Genomic DNA, 17861 nt, shown 5'->3' on the forward strand with positions numbered 1-17861 from the left:
CGCTTGAAATTCAATAAGAACATTAGCATCTCCGAAGCTTGATTTTCATCTCAACGCCACGCGTTTAATTCAACGGTAATTTTATTTAAAAGAGAATCGATACGTCGAATTAGCTACGATAAAATCTGTAGAGATGCGGCGAAACGACTCGCGCATCTAAGATACCCGCGGATCCGGAATAATGCGAATAATCGTATTTATCGCTTTTATTTAAAACGCGAGCGATTCGAGCACCTCCGGGAGGAAATTATTGCAATGCCCATCCGGAATCTACATTATTGCGAGTGCCGTTACGAGCCGTTGCGGGCTTTACGCATGTTAAACGATCTGACAATTTTGCCGATAGGAACTGACATTGACTGGCAGTATCAAACCACGAACGAGATGAACGCTTGTCTGTCAACCGGCGGATCCTGCAGTTGGCCGCGCGGTAAAAACCTAGGCGGCACGTCCGTCCACAATGGCATGATGTACATCCGGGGCCACGCGAAAGATTTTGACAATTGGGCGGCCATGGGCAACCCCGGATGGAGTTGGCGCGACGTAAGACGCCATAAACTTGCCCCCGACGGGACTTATACAGCACCAAAATTATATCACCCTTGGGTTTTCTCAGCACACCTTCCGTCAAAGTGCATCGAATGTGCTTAAGGGGTCGTTTCACTTTAACGACCCAAAAACTGCACTTATCTTTAAACATTTTTTCACAGTAAATACGCCATACAATGAAATAAATCTTTTTGGGATTTATTAGGGCGCTTAATTACTAGGACTCCTAAATAACACCCAAAAAAAAATTTTGTCAATTTAAACAATTTTTTAATTAAGCGTTTTCTATACCGTTCGAATGGCGTGTCAAGAAAGCTGCAAATCCGCTGCGTCGATGACCTTCATCATTCAGACTTACCTGAAACAAAAAATTAAAGAGATTGTTAATATGAGTGTCGCTATGTCCCAAACCTCAATTAAGAACTTTTATTTAAAATTGACAAAATGGTGCCAGTTTGAAAATCGTTTTGAAAAGTACTTTTTCAAACTTTTTTCAAACTGGCATGAATATGTATGGAAAAAAATTGTTAAAGACAATAGCCGCTGGGCCGCTAAAGTGGAATGACCCCTTAAAATTCGACAGTAGACACCCGATAACAGGTGCATCTTGTACAATGTACATGAACGGTAATGACAAAATACGTCGTGACTTTCCAATTTTTTTATTCATATTATTGTAAAATTAGTCATGCTCAAAAAATCGAAGGGTGATATAATTTTGGCCGGTATTTCAAGCGTTTCGGATAGTCCAAGTACAGACGAATTAATTTTAGCCGTGAAAAGCGAAATCAGTTTGAAATACTCGGAACCCGTCTCTTTAGATCGCAGGACTCGCAATCTCAAGTGAGAGAGAGAGAGACACTTTATAGGGAATATAAACGATACAAACTACCGTTTCCAGTCGGCGCGATCATTCAGTCGTAACTTGTCGAACTTGCAAAAAGTATGTTATAAAGTATAAATTATAATATCATTAGCATACGTTCTGGTATCGCGAGTCTCGCGATTTTATAAAACGACACCCAGGAAGAGAAAGTTCCGTATAATATTTTTTTCAAATATCGATCGCTAAAAAGTTTTCAGCCGCGGGATACTCGAGGAGATAACGTACGGCAAATACATTCGCGGGAGATAACCGCTGATTTTGTTTAGGTCTTGCCATACTTTATGTGCTCCGAGAACAACACAGAAGTCCGCCGAGTTGGTCGCAAGTATCACTCGACCGGTGGTCTGTTAACCGTCGAACGGTTCCCGTGGAAGCCTGCGATCGCGGACGATATCCTCGCGGCGGCGGTCGAGAGAGGATACCCGATTAGCGAGGACCTGAATGGCGACCAATTTACAGGATTCACTGTGGCTCAGACCACAAGCAAGAACGGTGTCCGAGTGAGTAGCGCCGCGGCGTTCCTCCGACCGATACGACATCGGCGTAATTTGCACGTCTCCCTAAACGCCACCGCCACGAAGATCCTCATCGAAAATAACAAGGCTGTCGGAGTCCAATTTTATCAGGTGTAGTACACGTTGTAGCTTTGCATTTATATTACCTTAACTCGGCAGCGATCGGAAACGTCGTCGTTTTATTATCACACATTAAAGATTCATTTACTGTTCGTATATTATTCTGAAGTTTAATTATTATTCCGTTACATGAAATAATAATTCTATTACTCATTTTTCTAAAATGTGATGTAGCACATCGGAAACTGTGCCAGAAATGTTGGAAGCTTCATTTAGCAGGAAGTCATTTCGTTATAACTCACCAAATATTAATTAACGGCTTGGTCTAAATTAAAACCTAATGTAGTTACGAATGTTTCCCTCTATTTAAAATTTTTAATATTGTATAAGTAAAGAGAAATATGGGATGTGAAATTTCAATTCGCGTCACCTTTCAAAGAAATCAAAAACGTCAATTAGTTCAGATTAATTGCCCAAATTGTTATATAACTGCAGCAATATATTATCTCTAAACCTATTTTCGAATATTCGAGTGTTGCATGATTGACAGATAAAATTTTTATGGATACCGGAAATTCTGCTTGTCACGATATCGCGAGCATGAGGTTTTTATCCAATCGAGAGTTACGGAGAAACCCGCTGCAACGTTTATTAATACGCTGAATTACGTCACGCTTGAAAAATCTGCATTATGCACGAATGGGAATTCACCGAGGGTCTTATTTTATTGTTTGAGCTATATTAAGGTACAACGCTCTAGTAACCATGCGCAGAAGTCGCGCGATGCAAAGTCATTTTCATGGATATTAGAAACATTAGTTTTTGTCCCCCCCGTTCAAGCTTCGAGTCCTTTTTCGTGTGCGAACCAATAATTATGTAATAGCCGGCAGCTCATGCGCAGATATCGCATAAGAGTCACTTACACGAGCATTAAAAAGATGATTTTTACCTCGCTGAAGTTACAAGTTTTTCACGTGCAAATCAATAATTACACAATAGCTGATAGCACACGGATCTCGCGTAATAGAGTCACATTCATGGCTATTAAGAGGATTATTTTTATCTTGTTTGCTGCATTTACATGAGTTTTCCGTATGCAAATCAGTAATAAATTCGTTCTAGTTTAACACATCGGCGCCTTTAGATATCCGAGAGTGGTAGTACATAAAGGCGCCTAGATCTCGTTTTCATTAATTGAACGCCGCAAAGTATACGCGTTGCTGAAAGTAGACGAGGCATAATATGATGATATTGCGCTGCATCGGGGAACTTTGCTTTTTGCCGGAGCGGTTACCGGCACTTAGACGCGAAATCAAGTTCGCGCTCTAAAGCGCGTCGGTGAGTTTGGTGATGTGAGTTTCAATGAACGCATCTTCAGGATGGTGAACTTCGAGTTGCCCGCGCCACAAAGGAGGTAATCGCCTCCGGTGGTGCCGTAAATTCGCCTCAACTGTTGCTACTCTCCGGAATCGGGCCGAAGGAACATCTGCGGGCGGTGAACGTCACAGTCGTCAAGGATCTTCCAGGTAAGCGATCCATTCATCGTACGTAAGTCATTACGAATACGGCGGTGTATCCTGCCGGGGAAGATAATAATCCGACAGCCGGCAGAATTTAGCGTAATTTACCGATGACGCGCGAGAGTTTATCAATCGATCGGCGGCTCTGCATTTACGCGGGCGACAGTATCGAGAGTCCCACTGATTGTGAGATAAACTCAACAAAGAGCCAAACGGGAATTTCGCGCCGGATTGAGGGAGAACTAATTAGGCATTGGAGAAAATTAGTTCTTAGATTCTTCGGAGTATCTTATTTAAAGTACGACCGAGATTAATTCCCGCGGATATAGGTGCGAGCGCCTCCGCGTTAATTACGGAAAGCGCGCGGAAAGTTTCCGTTCTTATTGAACGTAATTGACGGAAACGAGCGTCGACGCGGCGACGCTCGGCGCCGTGGATCGCCGACAGGAATTATGGCAGAGTCGATAATTGCGTTTTTAATCGGCCGGACCATTTTGCCGCAGGTGTCGGGGAGAACCTGCATAATCACGCGTCGTACACTTTATCGTGGACCATCGATCAGCCGAACCTGTACGACCTGACCTGGGCGTCCGCCACGGAATATATCGCCTTCCAGAAAGGGCCGATGTCGTCGACTGGTTTATCGCAGCTGACCGGGATGCTACCGTCGATCTACACGACGCCGGATCATCCCGACATCCAGCTCTTCTTCGGCGGCTATCAGGCGGCCTGCGCGACCACCGGCGAAGTGGGTGCCGTCCTGAATAACAACGGTCGCAGTATCAGCATGTCGCCGACGATGACGCACCCGCGCAGCAAGGGTGAGCGAACGTAATTAGCCCGAGGTATCGGACTTTCGCCCGCAAAAATTATCTAATTAGATGGCAATTTCGATCAATTTATCATCGATCACGGCACCACCGCGCCAGAATTCCATCCACAATTTAACGCAGGAATGATGGGACCGGCGGGTCCGTGAGCGTGGTTATCACCAGGAAAATTTCTACAAATTGATTAATCAACGCTCCGGCGTTACGTCTCCGTGAAATTCCGGTGAATTTCGATAGTCAATGTACGGCGCGCGTCAACGGGCCGTTCCGCTCGCCGATTAACCGCCGCCAATAAACGAATTTGGCCACAGGTAAGCTGCGTCTCGCCAGCAACAACCCCCTCGCCAAGCCGCTCATCTGGGGCAACTACCTGAGCGATCCCATGGACGCGACGATCCTCGTCGAGGGCATCGAGGTCGCGCTGTCCCTCGCCAACACCAGTGCCATGGCCAAGTACAACATGACCCTGAACAACGCACCGTTGTCCGCGTGCTCTCGGTATCCCTACCTGAGCAAGGCCTATTGGGCCTGCGCCGTGCGCCAGGATACCGGTCCAGAGAATCATCAAGCGGGGTCCTGCAAAATGGGCCCGCCCAACGACCCCATGGCCGTGGTCGACAATCGATTGAGGGTCTACGGCATCGGGAATCTCCGCGTGGCCGACGCATCCGTTATGCCGCAGGTAGGTTCCTTCCGTAATCGCGAGTGTTGACGCATTTTTTCCTCTTCTCTCTTTTGTCTTCTAATGTGCGAGCGGTTTCCGACCAAAACGGGCGATCGTTATTTTTTCCATCGCGAAGATTCTGCTTTATCATTAATGCACCATTATTCAGGTGTGCACCTTCATCATTAGGGTTTTTGATCACCCGTTGGGATTCCCATTACGTAAAAGCCCCCATTTTTAAAGATCCATAATTCGCGTTGAAATTCAAGATAGTATTTTATAATTTTATGCGCCGCGTAATACGAAAAACAATTGAATCCGAGCGGGTGAAAATGTGCACAGCACAAAAATTATTATAAATAAAAATTTGTTTAATCTGACGCGAATGATACATTATCCAAAACGAGATTAACGAATTTGCAAGCTTCCGCGCGACGATGCAAATCTATATTTGAATCTATTGCAAGTTAGTCATTTTTCTTCTTAGCTGCAATTCAATATTTCAGTATAACCTTCGCAAGACGAACTCTTATTTCGCAACTCTGTAACATTCTATGAAAGCTCGCTATATGATTCTTCTAATCCCAATTCGTCAGAATTGAAAGATGAGATATAGACGCGAACATGTGCTTGCTTTTCAAGGTAACGTCCAGCAACACGGCAGCCCCGTCCATGATGATCGGCGAAAAGGCGGCCGCGTACATCAAGTCCGACTGGGGCGTTGCCGGTACACAATGGTACGGGAAAGAACCTTGCCCCATATGGAAACACAATCATGGTGATCATCACCATCATTGGATGCACCATTAGTCACCAGCAATTTACCATGTTTCCTAGTTCGCACACGACGATCGACAGTACGCTGGACCTATTACTTTGGGGGATCAAGTACATCGACTGGGATCAGGCTATATGGTAGCCGGGCTCCACGATCTATCTAGTCTCTTATTGCATCCATCAATGAGTTTTCCGCAGCCTAAGAAAGTCGGCGAGAGCGCGACCAAGGCGAGGACTCTCTGGAAGATCTCCGTAGGCTGCGATTTCCTTTCCTCTCGGTATGATCGAGCGATCGGGCCGGACTCGCGCCGCGCTCGATCGCACGAGCGCTACGTTAGACTCGAAATTAACTCGCAACGTGCACGATTGTTGTTAATATTAATAACTCGAGACAGTCGTCGGCTCGCTGCATCGCCATGTCTTAATTTCCAGTTAGGAATTTCCTAAGATTGCGCGTCTCGTAGCGTCGTAGCTGTCGGGAGAGCCGTTATCAATTAATTAGTCGTGACGCAAGGAGCGCAAACCTCTGTACAACTTATGAGTATTGTTACTGTCACGGACGGACAAAATTCTTGCAATTTTCTAGAATTTCCTTTTCGAACGCTCGCATAGAACGTTCTCTTTACCTACAGATAAAATTCCAACAGGGTGACGTGGCTAAAGACACGTAGCTCCGGGTCCAGATATCACAAACTTCTAGAAAAACCTTCTCCCTCCTACTAAGATAAGTCCTAAATTGTGAGAGACTCCAGCAGGGGAGGCTCTCGTTATTTTTCGGGGTATACAGAGGAGCGCAAAACGCCATAGACTCTTACTTACTCGACTTCTCTCACTCAGGTACTCACTTCTTTCTACTCACGTACTCACACACACATATATCCGGAACACAGTTTCAGTTTTTTTTTTAATCCAACAGTTCAGTTCTTCGACATTCAGACGACAGTATTTTCGGGTTGAACACTTAGAAATTGACGATCATCTTATAATAAGACTTGAAAGACACGAATAAAAGGTAAAACATTGTGAGAAATCTCCCATATATTAATACGATTCCCTTCGCGATCCTACAAATTGCTATCTTTCCGGGCGAGAATAAAATCTATTATCTGCACTATTTTCGTCGTTATTAGTTTTCACGCAATCTAGTCCGAGCCCCGATAAAGTACTTAAATATGTTGACCGAAACACGGACGTAACGAATACTCTTGACGAATTGTGACATTGTGACACTATTTAACTGTTAACTCCTCAAACACGCTACAACTTCCTATTGTTTATAGTTACCGTATGCACCAAAAGTTTAGAGTTAAAACGTTTAGATGTACATATTATGCTGACAATCTCTTTCGATAGCGCGTTCATAATATTTTTCAATAGCTGTGGCATATGATACCAATGGATGTCCTATTGAAATGATGACCAAAGACAGATTCTGGTACCTGGTACGCCAACCGCCAAAAACGTAGCAATTAATTTTTAACGAAACAAAAATGTAAAAAAAATGGATTATAAATACGAATAGCTCGGAATCGCTCTCAGAGCGTCCGAGTGTAAATCAAAATACTGTAAATAAACAAGATTGCATAATAGTAGAGACCAAATATAGAATAATTGCTCGCACCCGCTTTCAACGATCCGCTCCTATTATGCTATCATGAATTGCGTTTACGTGTCATATAAATAAATATATTTATGTGCCACGTAAACGCATAATAATTGCAAATAAATGCGATAATCGAGATCCTCAAAATAAAACGGTTGCTTGTCACAAGAATTGAATCGGAAATAATCCGCTTGTACAAAACGATTTGATAAAATTTTCACACCATATCAATAAACTATGTTTTACGTATAACGTGCGACCTTTTACTTCCGCGATGCAAATGAGTTCAGCGGAAGTGCGCGTCATAATAGCGCATATCTATTTTATTTGCGCTATTTTAGCGACAGACCATCCGTCATTTTTTCTAAAATGATAGCACGCGCGGTGATTTACAAGTGTGACAAGCATGGGTTGTATATAACACGCGCCCATTATTATCGTTTTTATGTTATGTGCGTTGAGCACTTAATCACAGCTAGACATTTCGCGGAACGTGCATATGCATATACAGGAATACGGGTATATAACAAGGCGACAACAAAACAGACGCCGCAATCAGGTAGTAAAAGCTGAGAGCGCAACAGACAAGATTCCCTACGACAATCGCATTCACGGAAAATGGTATGTTACAGTTGTATCGCTTGTCAATTGTATCAGGTGGGAGAGGCTAAAAAAGGCATGTAACGCCGCGTCTCGAATGTATCCGAGTATTGTTGCCTTTTTTCGCGACGCTGATCAATTCTCTCGCTTGGCTCACTTCGCGCCGCGAGAGTACACCCAGCGCGGAGATCATGTATAGTTTGACAGCTTGGCAACGTCAGGCTGTCTTCTTACGTTGCGACTTCTTCGCGTGAGAAAAATCGTAATGAAGAAGCTGGCGAATAAACGTAAGTTAAAACCAAATAGTGCACGCGATGTTGCATGTATCTATTCTTTTAACAAAAGTGAGTTTTTTCGCAGAAAAAATGTAGCTCTCGTAGTTAAAACTGCATGCGGTAACTGAATTTTGGTTATAAAATATAGACAGCTAATATTTAATTGCGACAGCTAAACATTTTGCTACTGGGCCTGTGTATTAGGTGCGACAGCGGACCGTTTGGTAGACCGTGGTTAAAAAATTTACAGTTATGGCAACAAAATATTTTTAACAAACCGTGATTAGCTGTGGTAGCGAAAATTTTGTTTTCAGTGCTCAGAAAAAATCGGGACATCGCGGTCGAACAGAAAAGCGAGATCCTTTCGTAAAACCTTTAAACGTAACTCAACATTTCGACATCCATTGTAAGAGCGTTAAATAATCTATCTCGCTGCGATTGAAACTCTCCGTAACTTTCGAGACAGAAAATAAAACGAGTATACATATTTGAAAACGAGCAGGTTTGAATAAAATAGTATTTGCCTATCGTAATTAATAAATTAAACTTTTATACAGGATTCTATAAAAGTGAATCGAGAGAATTATGCAAGATTAATCCGTTAAACCCCAGTAGATTATTGCGTTATTCGTAATTTCATTGCGTGAGTAAAGTGATTTCCACTGTAGTAATAGCCGCGATATGCGCAAAATAATGGAGCATCGTTCTACGGTTTATACGATGCATAAACTCGAGATCAACATTCTTAAGTGCCGCAATATATTTGGAGCAAACTATATGTTATGCGGTATTATAGAACGTGTCGGTGATGCCGGAAGCACCATGTTCGTCGCCCTTCGTAAGCGGACTCTCATTGACCGATGTCTGCAGCGGCAATTCCGCCACTTTGTTTCTGTCCATGATGAACGTGTTGGCCGCCTATAGTCCTATAATTAACGGCGTGTGCGACCGCATCACGCCCATCAAGAGACCGCGGCTTACTTACGACTTCATTGTCGTCGGAGGTAAGATAATCAATGTACCCGTAAACAGAATGGGCTATTAAGACCTACCTCGTCTAGCAATTTCACGAAACGCCTCGCAAAATTATGCTCGACGAGCGCGGAATTGCTCGCGCGGATCCGCGATTCACCCTTAAAATCGTATCGATTACAATCGGCGAGTTAAGGCGATTTCTTTTTCTTGTGGGATCGAGTGGACGTTAATTGATTTAATTCAGGTGGTGCGGCTGGATCGGTCGCGGCCGCTAGACTGAGCGAAATAGGGAAGTGGAATGTGCTCCTTGTAGAGGCCGGGCCGGACGAGACAGCTGGCATGCAAATACCGAGCAATCTCCAACTCTATCTGAGTAATATATCTTTATGTCTTTATGGACGCTGAGAAAATTAACGTCTCGCCGCGCGGGTAATTTCAATCGAGCGATATTGCAGATACCGAACTAGATTGGAACTACAAGACCACGAACGAGTCGTACGCGTGCCTGAGATACAACGGCAGCTGCAGCTGGCCCAGGGGTAAAAATCTCGGGGGGTGCACTGCCCACCATGGTATGGCGTACCACCGAGGCCACGCGAAAGACTATGACAGATGGGTGAAAATGGGGAACATGGGGTGGTCGTGGAGAGAAGTATGAAGCGAGAAAAGATTATTATTGGTTAAGACTCTTCGTGGCACGACGTGAGGCATTATTAATTTTTGTGCGCTAGGTGTTGCCGTACTTCTTTAGATCCGAGGACAACAAAGAGATTGGAAGGGTCAGGTCGCAGGATCATGCCACTGGAGGCCCGATGACAGTCGAAAGGTGCAAAAACATCGCGTTTCCCCCTGAATTAACGCTGTTTTATTCCTCGCACTTTTTTAGGCTGCCGTTTACGTCATATAAGATAAAAAGAACCATATGAAATCATCCGTGTCTTTTTCAGAATAGTTGTACTCGGGAGTAAATGCGATTGCCATGATCAGTTTATAACAGACCCGTGCTACCTGTTATACAATCAGTTGTTCTTTGGAAGTTAATTTTATTCTCGAAAAGTATTCCAGCGTCGCATCTGTCCCTGTCTCCCGCGATAAGTAGTTGATCCGGCACTCATTAAGCAGGATCTATGCGTCTAGGACTACAACGTACCTCGAACGTAATCCCCACAATTTCCCTGCCGACTTAATTGATCTACACGTATGAATTAAACTCGCTGACTACTTTCATTAATAGATTCTCCTGGCAGCCGCAGTTCGCCTGGGATATAATGACGGCGGCGGAGGAGGCAGGCTTGGGAGTCAGCGAGGACTTGGTGGGCCAGAATATCACAGGCTTCACCGTCGCGCAGACGATCAGCCGAAATGGCGTTAGACTCAGTACCGCCAGGGCTTACCTGTGGCCGCACCGGAATCGCCAAAATCTACACGTGGCTCTGAACGCGATCGTGACGAAAATCAATACGAAAACGATCTTTTCAAAAACGTTCACCGAGGGAATCACTTTCACCATGGTGAGTCGGCGACACGCTCCTCCAGTCTCTACGGGGTGCGACTTGGCGATTTCCACGAGCGATTATTCGTCCCGAGCATGATGGACGACTTACTATTTGCAGAACGGCCGAGAATATTACGTAAGAGCGAAGAAGGAAGTGATCCTCACGGCCGGCGCCATAAATTCGCCTCAGCTCCTGCTCCTATCGGGCATCGGCCCGAGGAGTCATCTGGATTCCGTGGGGATTCGCACAGTCCACGATCTGCCGGGGGTTGGCCAAAATCTCCACAACCATGTATCGTACGGCGTGGACTTCGCTCTCGATGAGACGAATGTGGAAGAATTGAACATGGACAACGCCGATATGTATCTCTACGATCAAAACGGCCCGCTGTCGTCCACGGGTTTGGCCCAGGTCACCGGGATTCTCGCGTCCAACTACACCACCGCGGACGATCCGGACATTCAAGTATTCTTCGCCGGCTATCAAGCCATTTGCAACACAGGCGGCAGAATCGCGGACTTGAAAGCGCACGATAACAAACGAACCGTTAGGTTCACCGCCGTAAATATGCAAACACTAAGTAGAGGTAAGTCAACAATTGCGTAACTTTTGCCCTAAATAGCCCGATATTAGCATAAGACTGCTGTCAATGTAAATAGCTACGTGTTCGACGGGATTTTAAAACAACGCCTTCAACTCTTTCCGTCGGCATTCTTCACCGAAACTATGTCGATATATTTTCTTGCCTACTTTGATAATTAAATCTCTCTTCATGCAACTTCGTTCACGCGATTAATAACATTCTCTGACATCCGACGTCTGACGTAATAGTATCGAATGAAAATCAATTGCATTCCACTAGCATTTCACTAATTACAATTAAAAAGTATCGACAAATTAAATGAAATTTAAAAAATGGTATAATACTCTGTAAACAATAACAATTCTGCTCGCTACCGTGGCGCAATAGTTGAAATGCATTTCATTAATAAATTCCAGGTCGAATAACGCTTGCCTCGAAAAACCCTTTGCAACCTCCGGTCATCTGGAGCAACGATCTCGCGCATCCGCAGGATCGATCGATTATTTACCAGGGTATTCAGTATATCTTAAAGTTATCGGAAGCAGGAACGATGAAAAAGTATAAACTAAAGATGATAGAGGAAAGCATCCCGGAGTGCGAACAGTATAAAAAGAGTAACGAGGATTACGCGTATTGGGACTGCCTATTCCGATACGATACCAGGCCCGAAAATCACCAGGCCGGGACCTGCAAAATGGGTCCCTCCTCGGACCCGATGGCTGTCGTTAATCCAAGTCTCAAAGTGTACGGCGTAGACGGTTTGAGAGTGGCCGACGCCTCCATTATGCCTCAGGTGAGTAGCAGTTTTGAAATCTTCACGAACATCGGCTAATTAATACAACGTCACGTCATATTCTTGTTCAGAATGGAAGTTTAGAAATCGAATATCGTGCCGAATGTACAAGTAACTTTTACAAATGTCTTTCCACGTGCAACATAGTCCAGAAAAAAAAAGTGCGATTCGCAGACGCACTCGTAGCTCTTGAGATCAGTAAATTGTTGTTCTATCTCTTAGATGATTTCCGGTAATCCCGTTGCTTCGATCAACATGATCGGCGAGAGAGTCGCCGAGTTCATCAAGAACGACTACAAAGAGATCAACAATTATGTAAATAAAGAAGGTTAGACGACTACACTTTAACACCAACGAACTAGAAGTAGAACCAACTTTCGTTTCCACCGCGTTAATGAATTTTATCCGTAGACACAACGTAACTTTTTGTGAGATATTTAGTAAAGAAAATGATATTTACACAGAACTTAATTTTCATCTCGCACTCTATCAGACACAGTTGCATTAAAATGATTATGGATAATGGTTGCAGCAACAAAGATAAGATTAATTTGCAAATAAATTTAAGCAAAGCTTGAAGTGTATGACAGCTACGTTTCTATTCTAAACATTTGCGCATGTAATTCGAGTTCACTCAAATCCAGGCATAAACTATAATCTAAACAGTCAAGTCCATTCGAGCGAGTTGCACGCTGGGCCAGGTTAATAAAACGATTGGAAGAGAAAAGGTATTACTTAATTTAACTTGTCGACGAAATTGAAGTCATTCCGCTCGTCTTGGCGAACGGCTTCTATGGCGCCGCGAAAGAATACGCCCGGCCATCTCAAAGGATCCACTTACGATATCTTACGTCTCAATTATTAAGATGGAAAGAGGATAAAACGAGGGAATGCACCTTGGAGGAGGTCACGGCGGCGGAATAGAGCGGTACGGACGGGAGCCCGTGAGGACTCGCAGAAGCTGGAAGCCTCGGAGAGAGCCGGCCACTCGACCTCCTTAGACTCGCGTGCTTACACGAGAGCGATTTCGCGACCCTTCGCTTGACCTCAGTAGCTATTCATCCATCTGAACCTTTTCGAGATCGAACGCGCTTGCCTCCAGAGTGCATTAAATCCGAGCGCCCGATGAACCGCCCGGAAAAAGAGATCTATCTATCTATATAATCTATCTATATAATCAGGACGCTGTTCGGGACAGATAATTGACCGATTCGAGTATCGCGAGAACACTTCCCTACCGAATTACGCTAATGTAATTATCTTGACGCGCCGCTAAATGGAATGTAAAGCTCACCTCGAGCGCGGATCGCGAGAGAGCGGGGCGAAAATATCTTTACATTTGGGGAAAAACGTATAATCGTGAGAAAACACTTCGGGCAACGTGTCGGCATCGATTTTCCATTTCGACGCGAGTTACCTACTTGCAGCCATATTTATCTGGCGTTCTGTATATATTCGTCGAGTCGCTGAACCTATTGTGCGCGTTATTTATGAGCTCGGCGTGCTATTGTAAAGAGTGTCCTTGAATTTCATCATGTCGTGATGCGGAGAGAGCGTGTTCGCGCCTTCAGCGAGAGAATGTCGGATCAGGTCACTCCAACGCATCCGGAATAGTACGCTCTCGTATGTATCTGATGCGGGGCACGAGATGTAGCGCGACTGGTTATGCCGCGGCGCCTTCCAGGCATTGTTTCTTACGAAATCCTCGCCTTTCTCAGGCTCCTACGGCTCTAAATGCCCCGGCGAGGGCATTACGTTCGCTCAAAGCGAGGGCGCGTCGCGTAAAATCCACCGGAAAGTTGAATAATTGGCGGTCGTTAAGTCGATCAGTTTGCCAAGTTTCAATCGCTACCATCGGTCAGCGTGACGTAACGATATATGTCGCAAAGAATTAATCCGAGTCGAAGCGTCCGGAGCCCGAACTGATCTCCTTTCTCTGCCCCCCCCCCCCCCCACATCCATCCGGATGTCCGCTTTTACGTAACGAATCGCGCGGAATCTGCGATCTCGATATTCCACCTGTTGTCAATCACGAACGCGAGAAAAGATCGAGCACGTCACCGAAATTCTAAAACATTCCCGGTCTTCCGGGCTTGTAAATTACAGGCTTCTCCCCCTCGCGCTTCTCGCCCGTCGCGTGAAACGAACGAGGAGGAATTTGCTCGAGGAATTCACCAAGAGGGGTTTATCCGCTTCGCCCGGCGCCGGCCGACGCTCTCGCGGGAAAAGTCCCCGGCGAGAAGTACGTACATACGGCGCGGAGGAGAAAAGGGCGTTTGACTATTCATGCTTTCGACGGACGACGCTCGGGAGTCGCTGACGGACCGCGGCGGCAGCGTGTAGACACCGTTACATATACAAGTCGGCGGGTCCGCGAGCAGATGATGAGATAAACAAATTATAAATAAAACATCGAACGCCCTCCCTCGTGCGAGAATGGGGAGGACACGTAGGTGGCTGGGGCGCGCACCGCGCTATGCATCCGCGCACGTAGCCGCCGCCGTCCGCCCGCGTCATCTCGTCCTCTTCGTCCTCTTCGTCCTCCTCGTCGTCGTCGCGTCGCACTCGTTGTCGTTGTGCCGGGACCGTAACGACTGCTTTGAATTTCATGAGGGTGCGAATGAATTCATGGTGGGATGGCGGCGGATGGCGGTTGGCCCCGGAGACTCGGCGACTTCAAACGCCTCCCGTGACCTCGCGGCCGCGAGGGCCGCCGCGCCGGGCGCTTCACAAAAGTCGAGGAAGCAATTCTCGTAACACTAACTGCCGCTCGTTTTATGCCGAGTATATAATTCCTCGAGCCGATGGAGCTCACGGGGTCTCTCGCCGAGTCACCGGCGATTTTTCAGGGCCTCCGTAAACGTCACCGTGGCTGCGGTCGTCTCGGTATACGCGATACGTCGCGAAAACGTGGAAGGCCGAGACGGGAAAAACCAGTGGAAATATATTAGCGACGAGTAAACATTTTTGCATTAACTTTTTCGTCACCGAGTTCATTTTTTCTTTTCAAATTTTCGCCGATACAAACGTTTTCTCAGTAAGAGCGCGTGCTCGATCGCCGAGTCCTTTTAAATTTGGCAAATGCACCTACAAAAAAGATTTTCGGATCCAACACTATTGCACTATTTATCATAAAATAGGATCGATATATCGAGAATCATATTTAACACTGTACTTAATACTGAGAAAAAAACATGTTAATTTTAAATGGAAAATTCTTAAATCTAAATTAAAACTAGGCGCATCATCGGGAAATGATTTACTCTAAACGCAAGAATTACATAAGCTATAATAATTTATACTTTTCTCTTGGCGGAGTAAGTAAATTTTATTTAATTCGAGAAAGGAGAGTAGAAATGATTGATTTCAGCTTAATATTGTTTTATCTTTTTACCCCGCACGAGGTTGCGACAAGTTTAAATATGTCGAGAACATTTTTGCCCCGTTATTAGACATCCTTTTCGAGAGGGTGAGACTTACGTGTCTCAGTAGTCATGAAAGGGTTGAGTAATATCGCGAATCGATAACCGTTACCAAGATTTCAGTCGTGAAACCGTAGAAATTGCGTAATGTATTTATGGAGACACTTAAGAGAACGGCACGAAACTCCGGCCCATTATGAGGTAAAGCCTTTATGAATTATGTAATCCATTAAATTGCGAAATATCGGACTGATAAAGCAGGGTGCGGTCACGGGTATTTCCGAAAATTATGCCCCAATTCCTCGACGGGGCGAATCCGATTATACCGGGTGAGCCCTTCGCGCCCAGCGTAATGAAATCTCCGTTGCCTCGTTAGATAGTAACACCGGTCGCTTTGACGCTGGAATTTATAATTCCTCGCGCCGTTAATGCGGCATTAGTGCGGAGTGATAAAATTAAGCGAGGCCCAGGCGCACAGCCAGGTGACAAACAAATAACTGCGTTAACCTCGTAGCGCGGCATTTCCGCTGTAATTAAGAGCGTAAGGATGAGCGAAGAGTTTAACATCGATAAAGCCACTAAATATCCGCCACTGGGACCGGAAGTAACAAGATTAAGGATTCTTGAGTTTAGATTCCAGGGTTGGATTGCCGAGCCAACGTCGTGCAACCCTCCCTTCAGCATATCGCGGACCTGGTATACACGAACCCCGCATTCTATGTCAATTGAAGCCGGCAAAACTGAGAGGGTGAGAGAGAGAGAGAATAAAGGTGTTCTTATATTACTATGCTCACGCGCAATGTCCTTCCGCGTATCTTTGACACGTGGATAGTTTTGACAATAGCAGAGAACGTCTTCATTATGACGTGTGCGATTTATACCCATCGAATATAATTTCTATTCAGAATTGTTCATTGTCGCCAGCGGTAATTAACAACGTCAGTGTTTTCGTGGCCATACCTGGCATAATAATACAGAAAATATATTGCGAAAAATATTACCTCAGTTAGGGTTTGAACCTGGACCTCCCTACACTCCAGGCGGGCGTCTCACCAATTCGACCACCAAGGCATATGATTTGTCGCAAGAACAGTATAAAGATGTTGTCTACGCGTATATTTTCAACTTTTCGTGAACTTGTATGCTCTCAAAAATAAAAACATCTATTGCGTCGTGTACTATTGCAACTACAACCACAAAAACCGACTAATTCTTTATTTTTATTAACAATGTAATAAATATGTAACTACTATATTTAATAAGGATTTGTGGATAGAAAAGAATGGAAACGTCCCTGCACCTATTGTCAAAATATGCTGCCCACGTGTCAAAGACGCGCCGAAGAACATTACGCGCGAACATAGCAACGTGAGAGCATCTTCTTTATTCTCGCTCTCTCTCTCTTTATCTTTTGTTGGCTTCACCAGTTTACATAGCGCGGGATCCACGTACTATACTAGGTCGACGATATCGCTCGTCGGTTTTCGATTACGTGCATCTAACAATCTTCTAACGAGCGAATCAGAGCGTTGAGGCAAACATCCTCGATATCATCTTCGGCATTCGTTATACAGCGCTCTATCGTCGGAGCCAAGGCCGAGATAAGATCCTCGACAATTCGCGGACCCCTGTTGTTACGAGGCCGGCGGACAAACAAGCGGAATCGTTAATATTTGACCTCGCGGATTAACCCGGCAAATCCAGGGGCGGTAACTGCGCCGGCAGGGGGTGAGAAACGGGGGCGAGAGGGACCAATCGCGTCTCGCGTCCTAAGCCACGTAGGCTTGAAGAGCGCGGCTCTCGACGTACACCGCCACCGGATAAAATATTTTGCCGGTTGCCTCGTTATTTATCCTGCCGGAGAAAGTTGTCGGTGTCGTCGGTAGTCGTCGTAATAAATGTCCCACCCTCGAGAGCGGACTCGGCTGGCGCGCGAGCGCGCGCGCGCGCGCGAGCAGGGATGTCGTTACACAAGTTGGCCCGTCGTCGGGGCCGGGCCGGGTTTTGCCCTACTTTTTGCACGGCATGCAGCCGCGATCGTGTCAGGGACAATGTACAAAGCGTCGAGCGCCAGAAAATAGAAGATACGAGATGGCGAGGGAAAGAAGAGCGCCCGATTCATCCACTTCCCGGGGACACCTAGTCGAGGTGCATTTTCTGCGAGGCGCAGCGGATAAGATCGACGGGCGATTCCACTTTTGCGAGGCGCGCCGGAGGATCATAAAAGTTAGAAAGATCATCTGAGATTGTAGCAAGTGTCATTTGTACGGTAGACGTTTTGTCTACCTTAGGACTTATTAATGCCGATTAAGG

The 17861-nt window shown here is 45.4% G+C and overlaps 1 protein-coding gene across 1 annotated transcript in view; it reads left to right on the forward strand.

The window, feature by feature from the left end:
- LOC105561871 overlaps nt 1–12853 on the forward strand; it is a 36007-nt gene extending 23154 nt beyond the window's left edge. The window contains 19 exon segments of the mRNA XM_012012226.1: nt 347–543; nt 1702–2061; nt 3389–3536; nt 4034–4351; nt 4672–5042; nt 5667–5761; nt 5862–5939; nt 7082–7086; nt 7179–7243; nt 7880–7975; nt 7978–8025; nt 9076–9283; nt 9499–9627; nt 9710–9906; nt 9986–10080; nt 10489–10765; nt 10868–11336; nt 11750–12126; nt 12349–12853. Coding sequence (XP_011867616.1) covers nt 347–543; nt 1702–2061; nt 3389–3536; nt 4034–4351; nt 4672–5042; nt 5667–5761; nt 5862–5939; nt 7082–7086; nt 7179–7243; nt 7880–7975; nt 7978–8025; nt 9076–9283; nt 9499–9627; nt 9710–9906; nt 9986–10080; nt 10489–10765; nt 10868–11336; nt 11750–12126; nt 12349–12459 — 3644 coding nt within the window. The 3' untranslated portion in view covers nt 12460–12853.
- Nucleotides 12854–17861: the final 5008 nt, after the last annotated feature.

This window comes from Vollenhovia emeryi, unplaced genomic scaffold (assembly GCF_000949405.1).
Source record: "Vollenhovia emeryi isolate VEMERY1.0 unplaced genomic scaffold, V.emery_V1.0 DF939199.1, whole genome shotgun sequence".
In the NCBI taxonomy this organism is placed as follows: Eukaryota; Metazoa; Arthropoda; class Insecta; order Hymenoptera; family Formicidae; genus Vollenhovia; species Vollenhovia emeryi.